This window comes from Micropterus dolomieu, linkage group LG17, assembly GCF_021292245.1.
Source record: "Micropterus dolomieu isolate WLL.071019.BEF.003 ecotype Adirondacks linkage group LG17, ASM2129224v1, whole genome shotgun sequence".
Classification (NCBI taxonomy): Eukaryota; Metazoa; Chordata; class Actinopteri; order Centrarchiformes; family Centrarchidae; genus Micropterus; species Micropterus dolomieu.
The window spans coordinates 20,243,881-20,266,083 of NC_060166.1; the positions used below are offsets into that span (position 1 = coordinate 20,243,881).

At 39.9% G+C, this 22,203-nt stretch overlaps 2 protein-coding genes across 6 annotated transcripts; one reads left to right on the forward strand and one right to left on the reverse strand.

Moving 5' to 3' along the window:
* Positions 1 to 3,629: 3,629 nt before the first annotated feature.
* On the reverse strand, positions 3,630 to 6,222 carry bloc1s3 (biogenesis of lysosomal organelles complex-1, subunit 3). Of its 4 annotated transcripts, none has more exons than XM_046074233.1 (5): positions 6,159 to 6,222; positions 5,789 to 5,946; positions 5,514 to 5,700; positions 4,276 to 4,376; positions 3,630 to 3,833 (listed from the first exon to the last, which is right to left on the reverse strand). In XM_046074233.1, the coding sequence occupies exons 2-5, from the start codon at positions 5,942 to 5,944 to the stop codon at positions 3,648 to 3,650; spliced, it is 630 nt and encodes a 209-aa protein (XP_045930189.1). In that variant the 5' UTR covers positions 5,945 to 5,946; positions 6,159 to 6,222; the 3' UTR covers positions 3,630 to 3,647. The 4 variants fall into 4 exon arrangements, with proteins under 4 accessions (XP_045930189.1, XP_045930191.1, XP_045930190.1 ...); XM_046074235.1 differs by having other exon boundaries at positions 5,831 to 5,946; positions 6,159 to 6,211; XM_046074234.1 differs by lacking the exon at positions 6,159 to 6,222 and having other exon boundaries at positions 5,831 to 6,152.
* An 80-nt stretch (positions 6,223 to 6,302) lies between these two features.
* On the forward strand, positions 6,303 to 11,151 carry trappc6bl (trafficking protein particle complex subunit 6B, like). 2 transcript variants are annotated; one of them, XM_046074236.1, is made up of 7 exons: positions 6,303 to 6,552; positions 6,899 to 6,996; positions 7,195 to 7,262; positions 7,362 to 7,479; positions 8,259 to 8,342; positions 8,555 to 8,648; positions 8,861 to 11,151. In XM_046074236.1, exons 2-7 carry the CDS (start codon positions 6,901 to 6,903, stop codon positions 8,890 to 8,892), a joined length of 492 nt encoding a protein of 163 aa, XP_045930192.1. In that variant the 5' UTR covers positions 6,303 to 6,552; positions 6,899 to 6,900; the 3' UTR covers positions 8,893 to 11,151. The 2 variants fall into 2 exon arrangements, with proteins under 2 accessions (XP_045930192.1, XP_045930193.1); XM_046074237.1 differs by lacking the exon at positions 6,303 to 6,552 and adding an exon at positions 6,566 to 6,619.
* Positions 11,152 to 22,203: the final 11,052 nt, after the last annotated feature.

A 22,203-nucleotide genomic window follows, 5' to 3' on the forward strand; every position in this document is an offset into this window, starting at 1 on the left:
TCAAATATTTATATGTACAACGAGTATGCATATACATTTTCAACGGTAATGTGGCTATACGCACATATGACAAACTGTAGAATGAATGAATGAAGAATCTTGTGAATGACTTATCACTCATGCAGCTCTCAAAGCCTGGTGCTCAGTTAGCACAGCTGGGACTGATGGCTGTGCGCACACACGCACGCGCGCGCACACACACACACACACACACACACACATACACACACACAAACTGGACAAAGAGATAATAGATATCTGAGGATCCAAGACATGCTTCTTTACCTGAAAAGCCGGTTCCTGAAATGAAGGACGAATGTCTCTGCGGTTTCATTAAACTCATCTATACTTTTCTCATCTCTATTAGCTAGGTGCACCTAATAAACTGGAAAATGTGTGTATATTTCTTATTTGGGGTCTTAGCTAGAGTTTGACCCTCAGAGATTTGTCATTATTTGTTAACACAATGAGAGGGTGTGAATGTAACTTGTGTACTTACAAATATTGTCAAAGAGAGGGAATAGATACTTTAACACTCTTTTTAAAATTTAGGGTAGCATTAACAATTGGAAACCAGTTGTGTTATGAACAAATATATTTTTCCTAAACCTAAAGCTACGTTTTCAGGCTAATGAAGCCTCTGTAGAATAACATGACAAATGGCTTGAAGGAACTTCCCTACAACCCTAATAAACACCTCACCCCTGCCCATCAGCTTTGCCTGTAATGATGCCTCAATGGAGTTAATTAAGGTTCTCCAATGGCAAACACACTGCCCTCCTGTCTGCTTTCAGTATGATGGGTCTCTTTTAGCTTCATACCTTTAAGCTGAACAATGAACAGTGAAACTAATTCCCTAAAGGTAACTGGAGTAGTTTGACATGTCAGTGGCTGGTAGTTTTAAGTACAATCAAATTGCTCTACGGGGAGATTCTTTATGTCGATAAGGTGCTTTCAAGCTGTCTCCACACAGGCGCACACCTTCAGATACAAAGCGGGAAATACTCTCCATCACACCTAAAGACATCAGAATAAGCAGAATGCACATACACGGAGAGACACACAAATGAAAGGGCACTAGTGACGTCACAAAGCATTTGATGCCACTTCACCCACCAAACACACACAAACAAACACATACACACACAGAGGCAGCTACCAGCCTACTATACGGCCCGACACAGAAAGAGTGGCTTGGCAGCTGAGCAGCTTTATGGCCTTGTGTGACAGTCTGTGCCATTAGACGCACGGTGAAACAAAACCGCATTCCTTTATTCTCTCATTTCTTACAGACCTGTGGGTCTCTGGAGCACTGGTAGAAGAGGATAAAGAAGACTTTGACTGCAAGTGATACCAGTGGTGCACAGTCTTGCCCGTCATCATCCCTGTGAATATTTGGAGATATTTGTTTTGGGACTGGATGGGATTAAGGTTGAAGTAGTTTTTTACTGTGCTCCGAGAGAGTTTGAGAGGGGAGAGAAATGGAGCCCACCACACCAACGGAACAGAGGAATGACAGAGGAAAGAGAAACAGCAGAGAGGTAAATTTCAGACAAAGAATGTGTTCAGCTAACCAGAGGGAACATCACTATTTTTTACTTTCTACCAAAATACATGTTGTTTGGTACTTTTCACCACTATATTGTCATAGACAGAGAGAAAGGAATATAATACAATATCACGTGTTTATAAATAAATGACAAATAACTTATTCTTAGTATTCTTAGTATTATTAATGGTAGAAAGTAACTAAATACATTTACTCAAGTAGTGAACCTAACTACAAATTACTCAAGTAGTGAACCTAACTACAAATTATTATGCATTATTATAGTTTTTTATAAAATAAAACTTAACTGATCCCTGGGGGTTAAAATTCACAAGTTAGTATATGGTGGAATCAAAAAATTTTTTTAAGCGATGGGCACATTAATGCATCAATAATTAAACTCCAATAATATATATTATTCTGAAAGGGGCATAATGACTACTTTTATTTTTGGTACTTTAAGTATATTTTGTGACCACAAGTATATTTTGATACTAATTCCTTTCTCTCTTTTACTTAAGTATAATTTTGAATGCAGGACTTGTAACACTTGTAAAAGAGTATTTCTACAATTATGTAGGAAAAAGAAGGTGTGCAGATGTGGACTGAACTGCAAATGAATTGCAGTTACTTAAATTAATTGAACAGACTATAATAGGTTCAGCAGGGAAAACACCAGAAGAGAACAAGGTTTTGTATGGTGTTTTGTGAGAGTCTGAATCGATGGCGCCATCAGCTGGCTGAAACATATCAAGACACTAAATGTAAATCTAATCATTCCTGCTTAGAGTGCATGTGAACTGCGCACACTGGCCACACACCATCCTTGCCTTTCTGTCTCTTTCAGGTGCCCAATCTGGTCAGCGTACTTCCTGAATCGGCCAGGTGGAAGGTGGACCCAGACCACATGCTGTGCATTGTGGGTATTGTGGGCACAATTCTCAACCTGTTGGTAGTGCTGTTAGTGTATATCTACACACCTATCTGACATGCCCCCCCCCCCCACACACACACAGTATGGATGAAACTGTTGACTGGTAGATAGGATGGACAGATGTATAAATGGGACATCATGAATGAATGAATGAATGAATGAATGAATGGATGGAAGGGACAGGATTTTGAATGTTTTAGTAATATTATGTAACAAAATTAACAGGACAGGTCAATCGTATCAGTGTTGTTATTCTGATATTATTAAGCGTTAAGAATAAGTTACTGGTATTCAGTCTTATATGACCAACTGTTGTAGTCATGTTTGTAACTGTGATTAGGTTACCTCAAAGCTAATACTTTTCCATGAGGCTGTATGTTTTGTAGATTTTTTTTGTGAATTAACAAACTTTGAGCCTTATGTGTTTTTCCAAATTTTGACTGCAATGTTTAATTCACAGATCGTCCGTTTAACAGAATCTGTTTACAGTGCAATTTAATTTATTGGAAGTTGTGAAATCTACACCATCACAGACCATTTTCTGCCTGTATGATTTTTTTTTTATTCATGTTTTGAAAATAAATTGATATTTATAACTAAAACATTTCAAGCGAGAAAATTCTTCCTAACTGTTTCAATTATCTGCACCTTTATTTTCATATAATGCCATGTCAGTGAACCATCAGGGGGAGCAGCTACGGGCTCTTGCTTCTTTTACGATTTTTAAAAAAAATGCATGAAATACATGTACAAGTCTGCCTTTTTGAAATATCACAGAGGACCAGAAAACAGCTAAAGTATACGCCTTACAAAAGTCAGCTTAAAAGATTATGTTGAGTTATATAGGTTTACAAGTAACTGCAGGGAAAAAGTTGGATATTTTCAATACATTACTGACGGTGTATCTCAAAACATGAGATGTCAGAACGTATATTTTTGTAACTCCCGGCAAATAAATACATATATAATGTGACTGTTAAATATACTGTACATATTTGTTCATATGCATAGTCACTGTTTGTAAACACTGACGTAAACACAACATGTTATTTTTTTCCAGCTTGAATCCTACTATCTGACATTTAAAGAAAATATACCAGTGAAGATGTTAAAACATCACTAGATTCGAATAATAACTACAACATACACAGTATATTGATTTGTTTATGTTGTAGGAGCAGTACAATTGTTTGGATTATTGATGTTAATATCAGGCAGTATTTGACAGCTGGTGATGATGTCAATCTTCTCGGACACAGCCTTCAGGTCGTCCAGGATTAGTCTGATGCTGTGGGAGACATTGATGATGGCGCTCTGCGAAGTATTCAGCTGAGCTGTTGCACTGTGCACCTTTTGCACAAAAACAACCAGAGTCAAAAAACTGCAGCCACCAAACTACTGGAATGAAAGATGCTTATCATAGGAACACTCAGAAACCTGATGAGTTAGAAGTGACAAAAGGTATGCCACTTAACATGTACCTCTTCCTGTGATTTCTATCCATTCTAACTGCCTCTGACATTATATAATACGCTTACTATGGCATAGCCATCCTACAGGCTAGAAGTTTGAATTACAGTATTTGTTTTCTGTACTATGCAGCATTATTCTGATTAATTTTCTTGTATAGAGCAATATGTTTGGTGCTCAAATATTTGTATTCAGTTCAGCAACACTGGAGAATAAGTGCAGAGGCTGCTGAAGTAATGGTGTAGCATAAAATACATTTTGGGAGATCTCTGTATTCCTAATTTAACTATTGTTATCATAAGAGTCAACCACATCTGCATACCTCTTTACTGGCACTGCCATAAACCTGCCGTACTGTCTGTCCCACGTCAGAATACAGCCGGCTGTTCGATTCCTGCAGCTTCTGTTGTAAAAGGGTGTCACCTGCAAACAGAATTACACAAACAGAAATAGCTGAAAACTAAACCTAGCTGGGTTTTCCTCCACATCATTGTTTTACTTATCAGTTTGATCAAAGCCATCCATGACTAAATATTGTGGAAATAGGGCTGGGCGATATAGCCAAAACTGTTATCACAATAAAATGAAAAAATTCTTACCATTCGATATCAATAATTACTTTGATAAATGTCAAATCATTATTTCTTTCTAGTTTAAAGTTTGGCTTCAGTTTACTGACATAGAGGAGTAAAGTAACCAGAAAACATTCACAGTTGAGAAGCTGGAATCAAAGAACCCTGAAGAATTAATCAATTATTGAAATAGTTGGAGATCAATTTAATAGTTAACTAATTGTTGCATTTCTTGTTTAAAAGCTGATTTTTGCTCATGGGTAAAAGTTGAAGAAACTTGATGCCAGACAGTGGATCACTTAAAAAATCTGAGGTGAAACATTCTAAACAATTATGATGAAACCTTTTTTCAACAAGTATGAATGAGCAAAATTAAGTAAAATCTTTTTTCAGTCCCTTTTCCTCAACAAAATAAATATCTTAATGAAAAATTAGGTGGTAATTTGTTCGTTATTCAAATTAATTAAAACAAACATGTATTTAACATTTGTTTTATTGTTATTGAGGAAACTTATAATATTATAATTATCATCATTGTTTTATTGCCAGGCCCTATGGTGAAATGTAATGAAAAAATGCTGACATGCCTGAGAATAAACTACAATTGATGATTTGTCATTGCATCTACAACTACCACTCCACAGTATATAATCTTAAGGAGGGCTACCTATATTTTTTGACGACTTGCTATATTAGTACAGTTATAGTAAGTACAGTTTGACTATGGAGGCTAACTTTTAATCTTTGTGACGAGATACTCTAAACTCAAAGGACCACTTTGCAGCTTTGGCAGAGCTTTCAACCACATCTCAAATCCATCTGTTTCCATTTGTACATGCATTTATTCATACAGGCAAATGATCCACTCGCTGATAAAGATCATGAGATGCAACTGAAAGCCAGTAAAGTACAGTTGAGAGTATTCTGTCACACAATAAGTATTATCAGTGAAATATTTATTATTCCAATTTTAAACAGCATTCCTCACCAGACAGTCTGTGTATGGGGCTTGGCCTGTCTTCCACTATCGACTGTATATCAGGATGGTCTCTAACTACGATCAGAGGAGGCAGGTCTCTCCTGAGTATTTGGGAGCTCTCCGTGCTCAGTGCAGGGGCTCGGTCCTCCTGCTCCTCCTCATCCTCACTATCTGTTTCAGACGCCTCCCCAGGAACCTAAAAGCAACCACGATCACAGACAAAGCAGATTTTAGATTCATGACAGGAGGTCTGGAGTCACTGAATGTTGCTTGTGAACACACACTTTTCTCTCTCTCTCACTCAAACACACAGCCTTTAAGACAACCTTGGCTCCGACTGTGGCGGTTTGTGGAGCAGGCAGGGAGGTGATGTAGACCTCATCGTCAGAGTCGGTCTCAGAGGCCTCGCCCTGCACTACTATCGGGTACCTGCTGGACATGGCTGCTCACACGGACACAACGGAACTTCGTCAGCAAACGTTACATTAAAACAAAATATAGACTGGTGCTATGGCTTAACTTAATAACTATAAGTGAAACAGAGAACAAAGATCTGCTCTCGGTACAAGTTAACTCAACTTGAATCTATAATGTAAAGTTAACTAAAAGCTCAACGTTAAAATATACAGTCCAAAGAATCCCAAACTGTCAAACCTCCTCTCTGTCAAGCCAAAAACACTGATCACATGAGCGATAGGGAAGTGGCACCCAATCCGATCTGAGCTATAATGTCACATGATAAGTGACGTTTCATGCCGCGATTGGAAGACATGCCAGTTTACGTAATCATGAGTTCATCTCTGGTCCATTTGTTTGTAATTGCTACCGGCCTACACCGACATTACTCCATGGTGCGGGGTTTACCATCACAATAGGTTAAATTACTGGATGTTTGATTTCCTTGCATGCCCTTAGTGGTCGTAGAGCATGTAATACGCCAACCCCGGGTGCTTTCCCGCGTCATTTCAGGGATTAACTCCCGCTATTTCCGCCTCGTGAACACCACGAGTACCCCGGCATTAATATCGAGTGCAACCCCGGAAAGCAGGTTTGTGTTTACCCCTTGTTCTATACAGTTTATGGTTTACTCTGTGTAGCCTACGGTTATTTCACAGGTACAGTAAATTAAACTGTTCAGTCTGTTTAATGTTTTAAGGTTAACTGCAAGCTATGTAATAAATACATGCATTGCTTTGTCCTCATTCTCTCTCATATGCGAGAAATCCCGTTATCATGCTAGCAAACAACACTAACGTTAGCTATCAAGCTAACTGTACATTTAGCGTTCATATTGTTGTTACTTGCGATTTGAAGCACGGCTAACTAGGTCGAGTGAAACTGTTTTACTTTAGCGTTATATTGGCCTGTATGTTTGACTTGTGTGTGTTTGTCAGGAATGGCAGACGAATCTCTGTTTGACTTCCTCCATATGGAGATCGTGTCACATATTTACAAGGAGCAGCAGTCCAGTAAAGGAGAGATGGACAACAAGGTGTGTTCAAGAAAGGCACGAATCAATCAACTGACACACGATGTACAGAAGAATTAGCCATTAGCCACTGTCACCATCCACTGTTAATCATAATGGCCCTACACTAGCACAGTATTACAACATTCACTGTAACGTACAGCATACATGTACAAAGCTAGTTCTTGTCCAAACAGCTAATAAACTACTTCTTCTCTCCAGGACAGAGCTGCCTGTGTTTCTGTCCTTGAAAGCATGGGCTTCAGGGTGGGACAAGGACTCATCGAGAGGTAGACGAGCACTCACGTATGCGCAACAGTAAATGGCAAGCTGTGTGACATGCGTCCTCACTTATGTTAAGTGCCTTTGTCAATGTTTGCTCTGTCTAGGTTGGCCAGGGATTCTCCCAGCTTCAAGGATGAACTGGATGTGATGAAGTTCATCTGTAAAGACTTCTGGACAAAGGTGTTCAGGAGGCAGATCGACAACCTCAGAACAAACCATCAGGTAAAACAAACGCGTCAAGTAACAATATGTGGTCTACACCGAAAGATCGAAGGCACGCCATGCTTTCGGTTGTGTGTGATTTCTGGTTTCGCAAGCTGAGTTTCAGATCAGTGGTCTTTCCACCAACAGGAATTTAGATCTCTTTTATGAAAATGGGACTGTAATAGATTCCTGTTTATCATGACAGATCATTATGGCAAGGATGAGCTTGGAGTATCTTTTCATTCATTTTATTCAAAGCGACTTACAATTGCTTAGTATGTCACAGGTCACACGCCTCCGGAGCAACTAGGGGTTAAGTATCTTGCTCAGGGACACATTGGTGGATGTATCACAGTGGGGAATTGAACCCGGGTCTTATCCGCTGCGACATCACCAACCTTAAAAAAATCTTAAACGTTAATCTTCAATAAAACTTTTTACGGTCATAGATTCATTAAATCCCTGCTAAGTTATAGGACACCTTGTTGGTAAATTAAGAAATCAAAGCTGGAGCCGGTAACAATTGAACAAGCAATGCAAAACCTTCTGCGTCTCTTTCTCCAGTGCTCGTGTCCCTCTGCTAAGCCCCATCCAATGACACGAGCCTGTTAATTATTTATGTATTTTACAGTTTATCTGTCTCACGTACTACTGTCAGGACAGAGTAACAGCTTTTGCAAAAAGTGTTTTGTTTTTTTTAAGAATTCCCCACTGCAAGTATACTAAAGCATATTCAGTGTTGGTTGAAATGTGTTATTATTGGTTGTTACTACACATGCATTTATTCTCTGCCGTAGGGCACCTATGTTCTGCAGGACAACAAGTTTTCTCTGCTGACTCAGCTCTCCTGTGGAAAACAGTACCTGGATCAGGCTCCTAAGGTTAGTATACACTTCCTCTCTCTCTCACTCACACTCACACTCACACTCACACACACACACACACACACACACACACACACACACACAAAGAGACGTTCCTACTGCTGTCCCCTGGGAATCAACTTGAAGTAGGCCCTTTTTGTTATACAGCAAAAGAAAATCAGTCTCATTGTGGCTAAGGCTCGTGTGTGTGTGTGTGTGTTTTTTCTCAGTACCTCGCTTTTTCGTGTGGCGTGGTGAGAGGAGCGCTGTCTAACCTAGGTCTGGACAGCGTGGTGACAGCTGAGGTCTCTGTTATGCCATCCTGTAAGTACCCTCAGAATACCAATCAGAGATTTTCTTTATTGTAGGAAAGCGTGAGGTGCTCATTGGCTTGTAGCCAAACTGTTGTTACTTATGTGAGCTGTCAAAGTGGTTGTGTGGTCAGGCCAGGACATGTTGGTCAGATCCATAAGGTTACATGAGTACTGTAATGGTCCAAAGAAATAGTTTACCTCTCCTTCATTTTGTCCTGCCAGGCAAGTTCCAGGTGGTTATCCAGAAGTTGTGACCTGCTCATCTCCACTGCCCTGGTACTGATAACAGGGCCCTGTGGGTTTCTGTTGATCCTAAAGAGAGGATAGAAGTTCCTGTGAGCAGTCCAACCGCAAAGGGAATCAAACGCCATCCTGATTTCCACAACTGGGATAAACATGACTAGTGACTAGCCACGTTCTGCTCACAGCCAGGTACCTCTCACAGAGCAACATGGGTTAGCCAGGGCTGACCTTTTACCTGTGGTACTCTATATAGAACAATACATGTTTTGTTCCTTTTGCATCTTGGTTTTGATAGAGGTTATTTCCCATCTGAGTGAAATTATGTATGATGTTCTCAACTTTAGGTTTCACTAAATAAGTGGAGCCTGGCCCTGCCTGAGCCCACTTGGCTGAGCTTTGAAAATAAATAGCGAGTGTCAGTGGCTGTGAATACAAAAATGTGAATGTATAGTGAATCACAAGGTTGTTCTTTGTAATGTGTTGCAATGTCGAGTGCCCAAATAAAAAGAACTGAGTGCATACTATTAAATAATTGAAAATGAAACAACCAGCAGAATCTAGGATAAGATATCATTTTGGATGATATTTTAGGACTGCCAACTGCCATACTATCTCTTGTAGCATCCCTCCAAATAACAGATAGTGAGCCTTTCAAAATCATTACACCTGGTACGTCATTCATTGTTTAACACTGGTTTCTCTGCACAGAGAAGCTGTGACCAGCTCCTGGTGCTTTGCTCTGCCTTGAAGCAGATTGCCTTTAGGAGCTGGGAGTTTCATGTACGGTGGTAGTCATTTAAATTTCAGTTCATTTTAAGGAAAATGCTAATCTAGAATACAGAAGTTTTCGTTTAATTACGTTATATTATTAGGCGTGATAACAGTTTCAGGGCCTCGTTTTTCTACAGAATTGAAGGCTGAATAGCATCTACGGTACTTATTTAGTTAGCATCACTCTGTTCCACTGAAGTGATATCATTGACATCACATTTCAGAACTGACCTTTGGACAGCATTGGTATGTAAATGTTTAGTAGTGAGATTTTCCTAGCATACAGTAAGCTGCAAATGTGACTGAATCACTTTGTAAAGTTTTCAAATCATTTCACATGGATTTCTGGGTTACATTTGTTAATGGCACCTTGCTTTGTATAAAAGTGTCCTCAAACATGAGTCTTAAATCAGCTGCGAGGCCATAAGAATGTGCAGTTTGTTTTATTATATCTTCTGTAAACATTTTCTCTAAATGGAACCATAATGTTGTGAGAGGAGCACCTCAAGGCCCGTTCAACAAGAAACGCATATCATCACATTGATACAGTGATAAAGAAATGAATCTGTCTGGTAGATGCTGTTACCTCTTTTTGCCACTAGAGGGACACATAAAGCTGTCTCTATTTTCATGTTACCAATTTACTGATTTACCATGTAGGCAAGTTATGTCCAGAGTCTCCTACTATTTTCTACCTTGTTCTCTCAAATCTCTAGTTTATCTTTTTGATATACTCCCAGTGTTTGTCTGGATCATCAGTTTCTTCTAGTAATTCTTCAAATGCTTTGTTGTTATTACAATTCATATGTGATAAAACAAGATGTGTACATACCCCTTTCACAAAAATAATCAAAACTCTATTTTCATTTTATTGACGTCAAAAAAAGAATTAAGGTCATGTCGTAACATGACAAATTATGCCAAGAATTTAAGACTTGTCCACATTTATTCAATGCACCTTCAAGAGAACTGTTTAGTTATGATAGTTATGTAAATTGTGGTGTAATCTTAACTTTTTGCTCTTTTATTACTCCTCTGCGTTTCACATTTCACTGTGCAACAGCAGGCCCCTTCCCCATAACCTCTGCTTAAGTTATTAATATTTCTTTCATGTTGTTTATCCATATCATGAGGCTAGTATTAAGAGCTTCTACTGTATGCGAGTGTGCTGTACTTGTCAGATATTCAGTATCAAAGTTTTCTGTCCCAGCAGGCCAAACTGTAACTTCAGTTTTGAAGAAAACCATGGTTAATCTGAGAACAAGTTTACCAAGTTTCAGTAAAATCCAGATAAGTCAGATTAGGTACAATAATTTACACTTTAGATATTAACCCTCTGGATTTTCCTTATAGTTGACATTACTTCAAAAGTTGTTGGATTATGGTGCTCTCTCTGCTTTTTATTTTTGTCTCTGCTCTAATAAAGTACCCCCGACGGTGTTCCAGTATTCCACTGCCATCAATGTAATAGTTTCACACAATAAAGGTCATTCCATGTATCCACATGTGTTCCCAATATGTCTCTCACTCAGGCTTGGGAAGAACTGCTGTGTGGATGCTACCTTCCATATTGTCATAACTTCCAATATTTGATACAACATAAAAGTTTTATTTTACTGTACAAGGAGAAACCCTAGCCCAGGTACTTCTTTGGATATCTGAAATAATAGCTACTGTCATGAATGACAACATCAGAGTGGAATTTGTATGTAACAGGGCAGTCAATAGCGTGGGGCAAAAATCATGCTCTGGCCAAATGATGTGGACAAAGTTTAGAAAATTGTACAGTACATCTAGACAAAAGAGCTGCAGCTAATATACAGGCAGGTATCCTGGAAGTTTTTCTGAAGTAATGGCAAGGATATGTATTTGAAAGTTTCATTTAGTAATTTGATTTTAAAGTTTTTCCACTCCTGCAAAAATGTTTTGGTTAATAAAGTATGCACCGACATGTTATTTCTCTCTTCTACAGACAGTGTCACCACATCTGTTTAGAGGCTCCTTCTTTTCCACTAAGATTGAAACAACAACCACCCAACTCTGAGCAATGTTTGTTCATAAACCTGTTGTGAAATAGTGAGAGGAGAGAAAGAGCATGATTTGGGCTGCATCTTAAAGAAGCACTCCACCAATTTTACCCATGACAAATTCCTGCATTACAAACTGCCAGTATGGAGTTAGGGAGGGACAAAGGGTCCAATAGGAGAGTTGCTGTTGATTGCATAGAGAGAAGATTAGGGACTTGACCCATGCTAGGGACTAAAAGTCCAGACACCCTGGCCTCTGCGACATCGTTTTTGATAATTTTTTAAAATCTGTAAATTGCAAGTCTGCCAACTTCATGGATGGGCAATACTACATTGCTGGAGTACCCCTTTGATATATGATTAACTTATTTGGTCTAAAAATGTGGGTTAGCACTCAAACTGAGTTATGTCCTTAAGTCAGTATGGAGGCCCTCAACACAAGAGTACTTGAATGAGCTTAAGAGTTAAAGAAAAGTTGAATAACCGGCCTGGTTATAAACAGACTGCCACTCAATCCCAGCTGATCTGCATATTGCATCGTAGGTGACAGCCATATAGTTTGGTTTTTGGAACTTCTATACAACTGTAGGAACAAAACAGTCAGGGAAACTGAGTGAGGTGTCTGCATAAATGTGCAGCACCTGACTAGAGCCCACTCTTTTGCCCATTTGTTGCAACCCGTTAAACACTTCTGGAAAGAAGGGGGGGGACTCAGAAGGAGGCATTAGAGAGATAGCCTGGGAGGAGACAGAATTGTAGAAAGTCGGTGGAGGAGGGTGAATTTGAGAGAGTGGGCAAGAAGAAATGAGATGAAGAGAATTAAGAGCCTCTACAGGAGGCTGGAGGAAAATGAAAGGCAGAAAAGAGAAGTTTATTAGAGGTGGGAAGAGTAGAAGAGGGCACAGTGTAGGAAAAGAGGAATATGGATACCTTTACGTAAATGTCTCAGAAACTATGAAGTGAGGGAAATTGAGGGATGATTGTGAGAGTTCAGCAACAGCTGTTTTGTGCTGCTGTACACGGCTCCGCTCCAGTCCCTCCTACTCCACCATGCATCACAATATCACCCAACACATTCACAAAGAGGAGCGGTGAATGGAGGGAGGGAGGGCAGAGCAGAAGAAGGAGGGGCAAGAAGCAAGAAAGGAGGTGTTGGGGGTTTGCAAGTAAAACCTGCATTCATCCTCTCGATTTGATGACTTGCTTAAATTCAGCAACAGTTTTCCACATAGACTGATTGAAGTCTTTTGTAGTGTGAGAACATGACAGAGACTATCGATCTGGGTTAGGATTCCTGGAAGCACCTCACCTCATTTCAATTCACTTTAGTTCAGTCGGCAGACACAAACTGAAATCACCAAATCGAGTATAAAATAATTGTTGAACCCTGAAAATTTGGTAATAGCTGATAAAATGATAAAATGAAATACTGAATTGGGGTCCAAAACAATATATATCAAGTAGTAAACTGATCAATCTGAACAACTGTATACATCCACATGTCCTAAAACAGGTATTAGTACTTAGTACTGCATAAGAATCAGAATTTTGATGCTAACAGAAGGATGCTATCACTGAAGTGCACTGTAGCCAAATAGCAATTTATTCCTAAATAATTTGTAGTATAGTATATAAGATGGATATTTAAGTAAAGAATTAAGTCTCACTGCCTCAAAAGGCTGGCCTTATTTTCCTCAGAGCATCCTAACAAATCTACAGATGACCATGTTAGTACATTTAATAACCTGTATGATCTCACAGGAAGCCGCCCACTTTCATTCTCTCAAATTATCCCATCACTTCTTTATATCACTACTTCTTTTTCGCAGGTTCTTTTCTGAACCCACAATTACTTTTCCCCCCTCCCTGCCTACTCATTCAACTTCCTCCACCCATGCATAGTAAGAGTGCGATGCTCTGCCTCACAAACAAACTTTGTCTCTTTGGGCCATATGTTGACCCGTGGTGGACCTGAATACAGCCATCTGCCTGCCTTTCCTATGTCCCACAGGGCAAGAGTGTGGGAGAATGTCTATCAGACACAATACAGCGCGCACACACGCACACAGAAACCATACGAGCACACACATGCCTTTAACCCCTTCGCGGCCACTAATCACTCCCAGACAGCCAACCCATCTCATGTTAACAGTGACAAGATAATAGCTCTTGTGTGTGTGTGCATGAAAGAGAGATTTCCGGAGGGTCAATCATGAGCATGCATCTTTAGCCCCCTTGTTTTTTTGTGGTACATTGTGAACGGTGGAAAAAAATACTTACTTACCTACCAATTACTTTTTTTAAATGATAGTGATGAAATCCCATATTCGCTCGATGCAAACATTCTTCACTAACTTCATGTAATCAAGGTAATTAAGACCACAGTTTTTGTTGTAAATTATTTTCTTGACGCCTTCAATGACGCCTATATTTCCCTGACATCTGGAGACACGGAGTTGCACTAAATAAATATAGTTTGATTTAATAAGGGCCAATGAAGTTTGAAGTGTGGTTTAACTTGCTAATTGCCTCTACAAACTCAACTCTGTTGCTCGCCACAGTTACAATATATTAAACTACTACTCAGCTGCTACCAAGAGCACAGATCTAATTACAACTTACAGGGGGATCACAAACGTAGAATTTTCTCAATGTAACATTAGCTAGCAAACTAGCAATCTAGCTACCTCTCAATATGGATCTGGCTGGGGATAAGTTATTTCGCTTGGGTATGTAAATACAGTCTGGTTACGTTTTTAAGGCAGCTCGGAACTCGTAAATTTCCGACTTCCAACTAGAAAAAGCACAATTGAACGCCACTTAAAGTTGAATTTCCTACTTATGAAGTGAGTAAAAATATGTTCCCCCGACTTCATGTGTAGCAGCTGAATGAAGTCACACAACAATGGCAGCTCCCCTGGAAGCACACATTGTCTATGGTAAACCATAAACTAAAAAGTAACAAAGTATATTTGCATGTATTTGAATTACAATAACACAACCTGTTCTGCATGTACATTGATGTAGAAATATGTTGCTAGGTAGCTGGTTACACTAAAGAATCTCTGAGTCATCTTCTCTGCACAAAAGTTGCAGCAAAATGTAAAAAAAGGCCAAAACATTTGAAATCATTAGAAAGTACAGCCTACAACATTTACTGACTTTTGAGGATTACCAGCTGATGTAGACGGGTCTACAGTTAACAGTAGTCTATTTATGTTTTGTTGTATTTACTTGTTTTCATTAAAACGGCACCTTTTAATTAATCTAATTTTTTATACAGTCCATGATTAACACCAAGGGCACTGCTGAGGGTGCAACTGTGTACAATTGACAAAGAGTTTGTCACGGTCAGCCATGTTTTTCGTTCATTTTCGGCATCATGCAGCACCATGCACCTGGAACACTTTGAGGTTCAGAAGTCTGATATTTTAACTTGGAAATTCCGACCAGTCTGGAACACAGCATAAGTGAGCAGGATACATGGGGAGACATAAATTAAACCTTCAAAAAGTGTTTACTTGTGAATTATTTCAAAAGTGGAGTCGGCTTATATAAAATATATATTGCCAATTACATAATTAAAAAAGAAATTGTTCATGGGGGGGGGGGTCAACTTTTGTATGTTTTTCAGAAGTTGGAGGGCTGCTATGTAGAGTGTAGGAAGTGGAGAGATGAGGGGTGAGGGGATGTAATTGAAGGAAAGGGGAGGAAGGATGGAATCAGTGGCAGTGAGGGTGAAGGGAAATGGGTGGGGGCCCAGGATTGGTCACCCCAAACAAAAGACTTCTTATCTCCACATGAAATCTCAGTGGCATGACTCCACACACCGCTGTCTTGCTGTCCTGCTGTCCTGCAGCAGACTGATTGTGGCAGAAATGACTCAACAAACATAAAATCTGTATGAAGTCATGAAACATCCCCACGACCCTGTACGCAGGATAAGCGGTTGACGATGGATGGATGGATCGTCATGAAACATTCCCATCTTCTTCTATGGTGTCCTTTTTTAGAATGTGAGACCAAGCTGTAGGCTACTTTAACTTCAAGACCTCAATTTAGCCCTCAAAGGCGTTTTCAAAAGGCACCCTCTGCATTGTATTAATAATTTATAGGCTACACTTCCCTCCTTTTATTCGTGCCACCAGGTTTTACTCATTCATGAATCAATCAGCAACACTGATCTGTAAGGACATACTTTCAACTGAAGCCAGGCGCGGAAGACATTTTCGCTTAGGGGTGCTGCATGGTAGAAATGCGCATATGACACGACTGTGTGTGGGGCACGCACTTAGCCTACACACTTTCCTTCAACACAGCATTCATGCCAATAAAGCTAATTTGAATAGAATTGAATTGAGTGGTTACAAGCATTGTCGTATGAGGTCACCGAGGTCCGGACCTCCGTAATTAGGCATATGTAGGCCTATGTATAAATAAAATCATTTGAATAAAAACCATTGATAACACGATCACCTCAAATGAAGGCCATGCAGGCGCAGCTGGTTACATCCCCTCATTTCAACTTGAAAAACTGTTCCACAAAAATCGTGTCTATACAATAGGCTAACTAGCAACGCTGTTTGCGGGCCTACACTTTTTTAACAATTTTGGGCTGGGTGGTGCATCTCCCCATTAGCCTGAGGCAACCAATCAGACAGAAAGCGCTTTGCAGGTTTGAAAACGCGAGGCTCACAGCAATTACTTTTTTTGGTTGAATTTAGAAAAGAGCAGTGCGCTGCGTTTTTTTAAAAAATAGACAAATGGAGGGTGCTTGCTCTGGCATCGAGAGGTGTACAAACACACAGGAGACAGGAAAACGGAGATACGTGTGAAAGTAACATGGGGTAAGACGCCGCCCCCCCTCAGTAATTTCTCAACCTTTCTTCTGGCTGCCCCTAGTCTCACTGAACTAAAAATGTTTCATCACAACTTTTTAAGTTGTTTGATAAAAGCCCTTCTGCCCCTTTATGGTTGATCGTTTGTAAGTTCAGTGTTATTTAGCCACACCCTTTTGCCAACCAGCAACTTCACTATCAGAAAGTCTGAGGTAAAAATTTGAGGTTATAAGCTCACATATGCTTACATTTCTAGCTAGCAAGCTAGATGGCATGCGCATATTTTACCTCAGACTTTTTGCTAATGAAGTTAGCAACCTCACTATTTAAAAGTCTGAGAAATAAATTTTAGGCAAGCTAATAACATAAGGCAAGGCAAGTTCATTTCTACAACATAGGTCTATAATCCCCATGCTTTTAACCAGGTAGGCTACTTGTAGTTTATTTTATCTGTAATTTGGACAAATTAAAGTGATTTCACACCATCTTACCCCACTAGGTGGGGAAAATGCCTTTCTCCTAAAATTTACATTTGATTAAATTCAAATAAATTTCCCAACTGTAGGTGTTTATTATAAACACATATAAAACATTATTTTATGAGTCAGTAAATAGAGATTGAGCTTAGGGGGGCGTCTTACCCCACTCTACCCAACCCTGGTGAAGTTAGTTTTAAGTTGGATATTCGACAGACATTCACCCAGGATCCGGTGACAGCTTCTTACTCAGTTGCTCACCTCCGATAGCTCGCTTTTAACCACAGGGGTTCAGCTTAGGGACCATCAATAAATTACAATTGTTAAAATAGTGTAATGGGAAAATCATCATTTATTTCAATAGCTTCCATGTCATGTGATTCAAAGACATCAAACCAATGCCGAATTGTAGTATTACATTAGGCAAATCAGACACACCTTGTTATATTAGATTTGAGTACTTGTTTTTATTTTATATTATTATTTATTAATATTTTATGGAAGAAAATGCCCATTTTTTTTTTCAATAGTTTCCATGTCATGTGACCTACCTACTCCAAACCAATGCCGAATTGTAGTACTACACTAGGCAAATCAGACACACCTCTTCATGTTAGATTTGAGTACTTGTTTTATTTTAACACTATTTTAACACTATTTTAACACTATTTTAACAATTGTAATTTATTGATGGTCCCTAAGCTGACCCCCTGTGGTTAAAAGCGAGCTATCGGAGGTGAGCTGGTGGTGCGTTCCAGTTGACATGGGAAGTCGTAATTTCCGAGTTCAAAGGTCAAAATTTCAAAGGGAACGCCCCCTTAAGTCGGAAGAACCCGCTGACTGTATACAGTATATGCTGCGTTCCATTTACTTCGGAAGTCGCAGGTCGGAGCTGGGAATGACGTCACACCCGAGTTGACGGCGTTCCAGTTAACAAGTCGGAAAACCTCGCTCGGCCAGCTGTTAGTTTACAACTAGCCAGGTTAGCTATTGATACGCCAGTTGATTTTAAAAAACGCATTGTGCGGTATTTACTCACACTAACCACTGTAGCAACACGTCCACAGACAGCAGCTGGACAGCACTTTGTGTACGAACATTTATATGAGTCACAAGTATACAGAAGTGCTAATAAACAGTATAAACTACAGCTTTCACTAACTGTTGATACCCCGACAGTAGTGTTGTGTCATTCAAAGAATGTTTCGTTCATAAGACCTAATCGTGTGTATGACTCGGGAGGAACGGGTTGTCTCAGTGAGTGATTCGTTCATTTTCACTCTTACGTTCACTTGTCACACGTCAGCTACATGGGCTCCGTCAGCACAGGAAACAGTATTGATTAGTTCACGACTCTCAACCATGCTCTCAACTGTCTGTTTGAGTCGTTCATATGTCACGTGACAGCTCGGCTACAGGGCTGTGGTGAGCAGGCAGCACAGGAAGCAGAATTGATTAGTTCAGGACTCTCAACTGTGGGTCTGTAGGTCTGAGTCGTTCATTTGTCACATGACAGCTACTGTGGAGCAGGAATGAGCGACTCATTCACCGTTCACATGGGTCCTCCTCAGTCTTTCGTTCATTCTGCAGGCAGGTCGGCTGTCGGGTAACAGTCACTGGACTGACATTATATAGCTATTTTGTTAATTATGTGACATTTTATAAAGCATAACATTATTACAGCGCAGTGATGTTGTTTTAACACAGCTGCACCTTAACTGTAGTCCTGTTAGTGTTTACAGCTAACAGCTGATGAGAGTTGTTCTGGGTCCACTTCAGAGCCTTGGCAGGGTTCTACCGGGAGCTGAATTACCACAGAGGTCGTCTCCTCTCCAAAACAAACAGACCCGGTCATTAAAACATTAAAACACAGCCACGTAGCAACGTTAGCGTTAGCTCTGTAAACAGCTAACAGCTGATCCGGTCCGCCAGACAACGCAACGTAACTTTTACTTTTTATTTACCAACAGAGCCGTGCTGTTGTTTCACAGCTCATGACTGGTGAACAACTTGGCCGTGTTTGAGAGCAATGTGCTCATGTGTGTTTCTCTGTCTGCAGAATTCGGACCTGATGTGGCCCATTCTGCGTCCAGAACTGCCAAATTGCTGCGTTTACATGTGTTTATTTCTTTGTTCCTCTCTCTGTGCTGGAGTTCTTGGTGGCTTGATCCAGATTATTATTAAATTGGTTGAATTTTATTGAGTGTGTTTATTCATATAATGTATCAAGCTTATTACTTCAATATATTTACTGCAAATCTGATATTAATATTTTACTCATTAGGCTACTGTATGAATGAGCACTTCAGAGATAATGATAGTAATTATATACATAAGCCTTTATATGGCTGGTCTGGTTGTATACTCGGGAAAGATTGTGACAATGGAAGGATTTAGCCGGAGTAGTGGTGATTACATATTGACAACATATTTCTGTGGTTTTTACATGGTTTGAATTTGGTTGTGGGCCCAGGGGGGTTTATATAATGATGATATACAGTAATCAAGAGGTGAATTTTTGCATTATACTTTGTCAAATAAAGCAAGCCAGGCAGCCTTGTGTTTGAGAACGGCGCTGTTTTTTAATCGCCCACTAGAGGGCTGCAGCGCCACAATAACCAGCCTGGTTCAAATGAACGAAATGACTCAAAAAAAGATTAGTTCATTTTAATGAACGAGATTTGAATGAACGAGTCTGTCAAAAGATTCGAACTTGCCATCACTACCCGACAGCCATCTTGGATCACGAAGTTGGGGTAGTGCTGTAGTTTACACTGTTTATTAGCACTTCTGTGTACTTGTGACTCATATAAACGTTCGTACACAAAGTGCTGTCTGTGGACGAGTTGCTACAGTGTTTAGTGTGAGTAAATACCGCACAATGTTTTTTTAATCAACCGGCGTATCAATAGCTAACCTGGCTAGTAGTAAAACAAACAGCTGGCTGAGCGAGGTTTTCCGACTTGTAACTGGAACGCCGTCAACTCGGGTGTGACGTCATTCCCAGCTCCAACCTCCGACTTCCGAAGTAAATGGAACGCAGCATAACCGCGTTTATACTGCCGACACTGGGTGAACTGAGTAAGAAGCCGTCACCGGATCCTGGGTGAATGTCTGTCGAATATCCAACTTAAAACTAACTTCACAGGAGACACCGCTGGTAGTACAGCTGGTCCAGTATAGCTTCGTCTTAATGATGGTTGGTTTAAGGGTAAAACGCTGTGCGCATTTACGCACGGGAAACAGCAGCATAACTTCATATTTAAATCTCCCGACACGCAAATAGGATCAGTCAGAATCTAACGTTAATTAATGTTCTGTGTTCTTCTACACATCCAAAAGGTCTCACACAAAGTCCAGGTTCATACAGAGAAACTGTCTGGAGTAAAGCGGCCGTCCTCCTCATCAATCCTGAGCTCTATCAGTATGTCTATTGTTTGTTTTTACAAGCTAAAAGTTGAATTCCGTTTCCTCCGTCTGTCCTGTCAAGTTTATAGACTATCTACAGTTTTTAGTTTTGCTGCATATATGTCCCACGGCATTTGCTATGATATTACTGCGCCCTTGGAAACGTTTTAAATGACTGACAGCAACCTCTCTAATCATGAAAGTAAACGGTTAAAGATCTGAGGAAAGAATTAGGCTAGTTGGGTTGAGCATTATACCATTAACTTCTATAATCGTGACAAAACAGTCCAAACAGCTGCTGACGTCAAATTATTAGGCTGTAATATGAACCAGTGCATCCTCTGAATTCAGCACTAACCTGCTGTATTTTATGTTCTCGTTCAGTAACAGTAGTGCCCATTGTGTAGTCTGCAGATGTAATTTGCACAGTGTTCCTCCCAGTCAATAGGGGGTGCTGTAGCACCCTCCGCACCCCCCTTCCCGCGCGCTTGGCTTGACTGAGGCGGCACCACAGACTAAGGGCCTTTCCGAAACAAGAACCCTCGCCACCACTTTCACTCTGACACGGAGTGAACTCTGGTCAGAGTCAGGCCAAACAGAGTTTCCTAACCGACTGTAGGGTTCAAATACAGCGAGAACTTTCAGACGAACTACCCTCTCTCCCCAGCATACATAGGATCTGCTAAAATAGGTGTATCAGATAAACAACAGTGGTATTAAGATTCAGGATTGATGTTGAGGAAAAGTGTGTTTTTTGCAGTAACGAAACTGAAAGCATTTGTCATTCATTTTGTTTGTGTTCGTGTCGAACATGACTTTACATATTTACGAAAAAATATTTTATGAAAAGATTGATATTCATTGTAAAGGAAAGCCTATAGGCCTATATTTGAACCTCTTTAACTTAGCCTATGTGAAAAATGTTACATTCACAAATAAAACATTTCAATATAAATCGTATGGGCTATGTTGTTAACCTGTGAACGGTGACTTGACAATGTCAGGGTAGTTTCAAAATAAAAAATCCTACATGTTAACCGGCGAAGTTACACGGAACGCAAATTGAAAGAAAGCTCCCCCATCGTGCAGCAAAGGGTGTTACACACCTTCAACAAGCCAGCATCGGTGCTGACTCGGCATTTGAGGGTTTAACAACCCACTACCACTCCGCCCTCATTGTTTTCGGATGGCACTCAATGTGGCAGACCCTCCGCATGAACGCGCAAACGGAGTGGAAGTATGTAGGGAGAGGGAGTAGCAAGCAGTTTCGGAAAGGCCCCAACTGTATGATTCATTTCCTGCTCCCTAGCACAATTTCACTTAGAAACATGAAGGACATGTTGTGTTTCAGTCTTGTATGGCGGAACTTGTGATAAATTAATTGCATGATATACTCTAATAAACATTTTAATAAGTCACACTAAATGAGTTCTGAAAGCTTTGTATAGTTTTTTCCCCCCACAGCATAAAGCATCATCTTTAATTATTTCTTTGCTGTTAAGCTGTACAGTGAAAACCATGTCCCGGTAGTGAGTTTTCAGAACTTCAAATGTTCCTAAATAGATTGAAACAATTCTATATGTCTTAGCCTAATAAAATCTTACAAACATGCTACAAAAATAATAAACAATAAAACTATAAAAATAATGAAAGTTTCATTATTAGTTTCATCATCACTATCTTGTATCCTGTCTGAGATACTGAGTTAAGTGAATTCATAGTCATCTACACACAATGTCAAAAGATAAGTTAACCTCAATTGTAAAGGGCCAATGGGAGGGGGGGGGGGGGGGGGGGGGGTG

Excerpts from the sequence above, each read along its gene's own strand:
- bloc1s3 (XM_046074233.1), bottom strand. The coding sequence starts at position 5,944 with ATGTCCAGCAGGTACCCGATAGTAGTGCAGGGCGAGGCCTCTGAGACC. Across the intron at positions 5,701-5,788 it reads TGAGTGAGAGAGAGAGAAAA|GTTCCTGGGGAGGCGTCTGA; the intron begins GTGTGTGTTCAC and ends GGTTGCTTTTAG. Across the intron at positions 4,377-5,513 it reads CCCCATACACAGACTGTCTG|GTGACACCCTTTTACAACAG; the intron begins GTGAGGAATGCT and ends TTCTGTTTGCAG.
- trappc6bl (XM_046074236.1), top strand. The coding sequence starts at position 6,901 with ATGGCAGACGAATCTCTGTTTGACTTCCTCCATATGGAGATCGTGTCA. Across the intron at positions 7,480-8,258 it reads ACCTCAGAACAAACCATCAG|GGCACCTATGTTCTGCAGGA; the intron begins GTAAAACAAACG and ends TCTCTGCCGTAG. Across the intron at positions 8,649-8,860 it reads GGTCTCTGTTATGCCATCCT|GCAAGTTCCAGGTGGTTATC; the intron begins GTAAGTACCCTC and ends TTGTCCTGCCAG.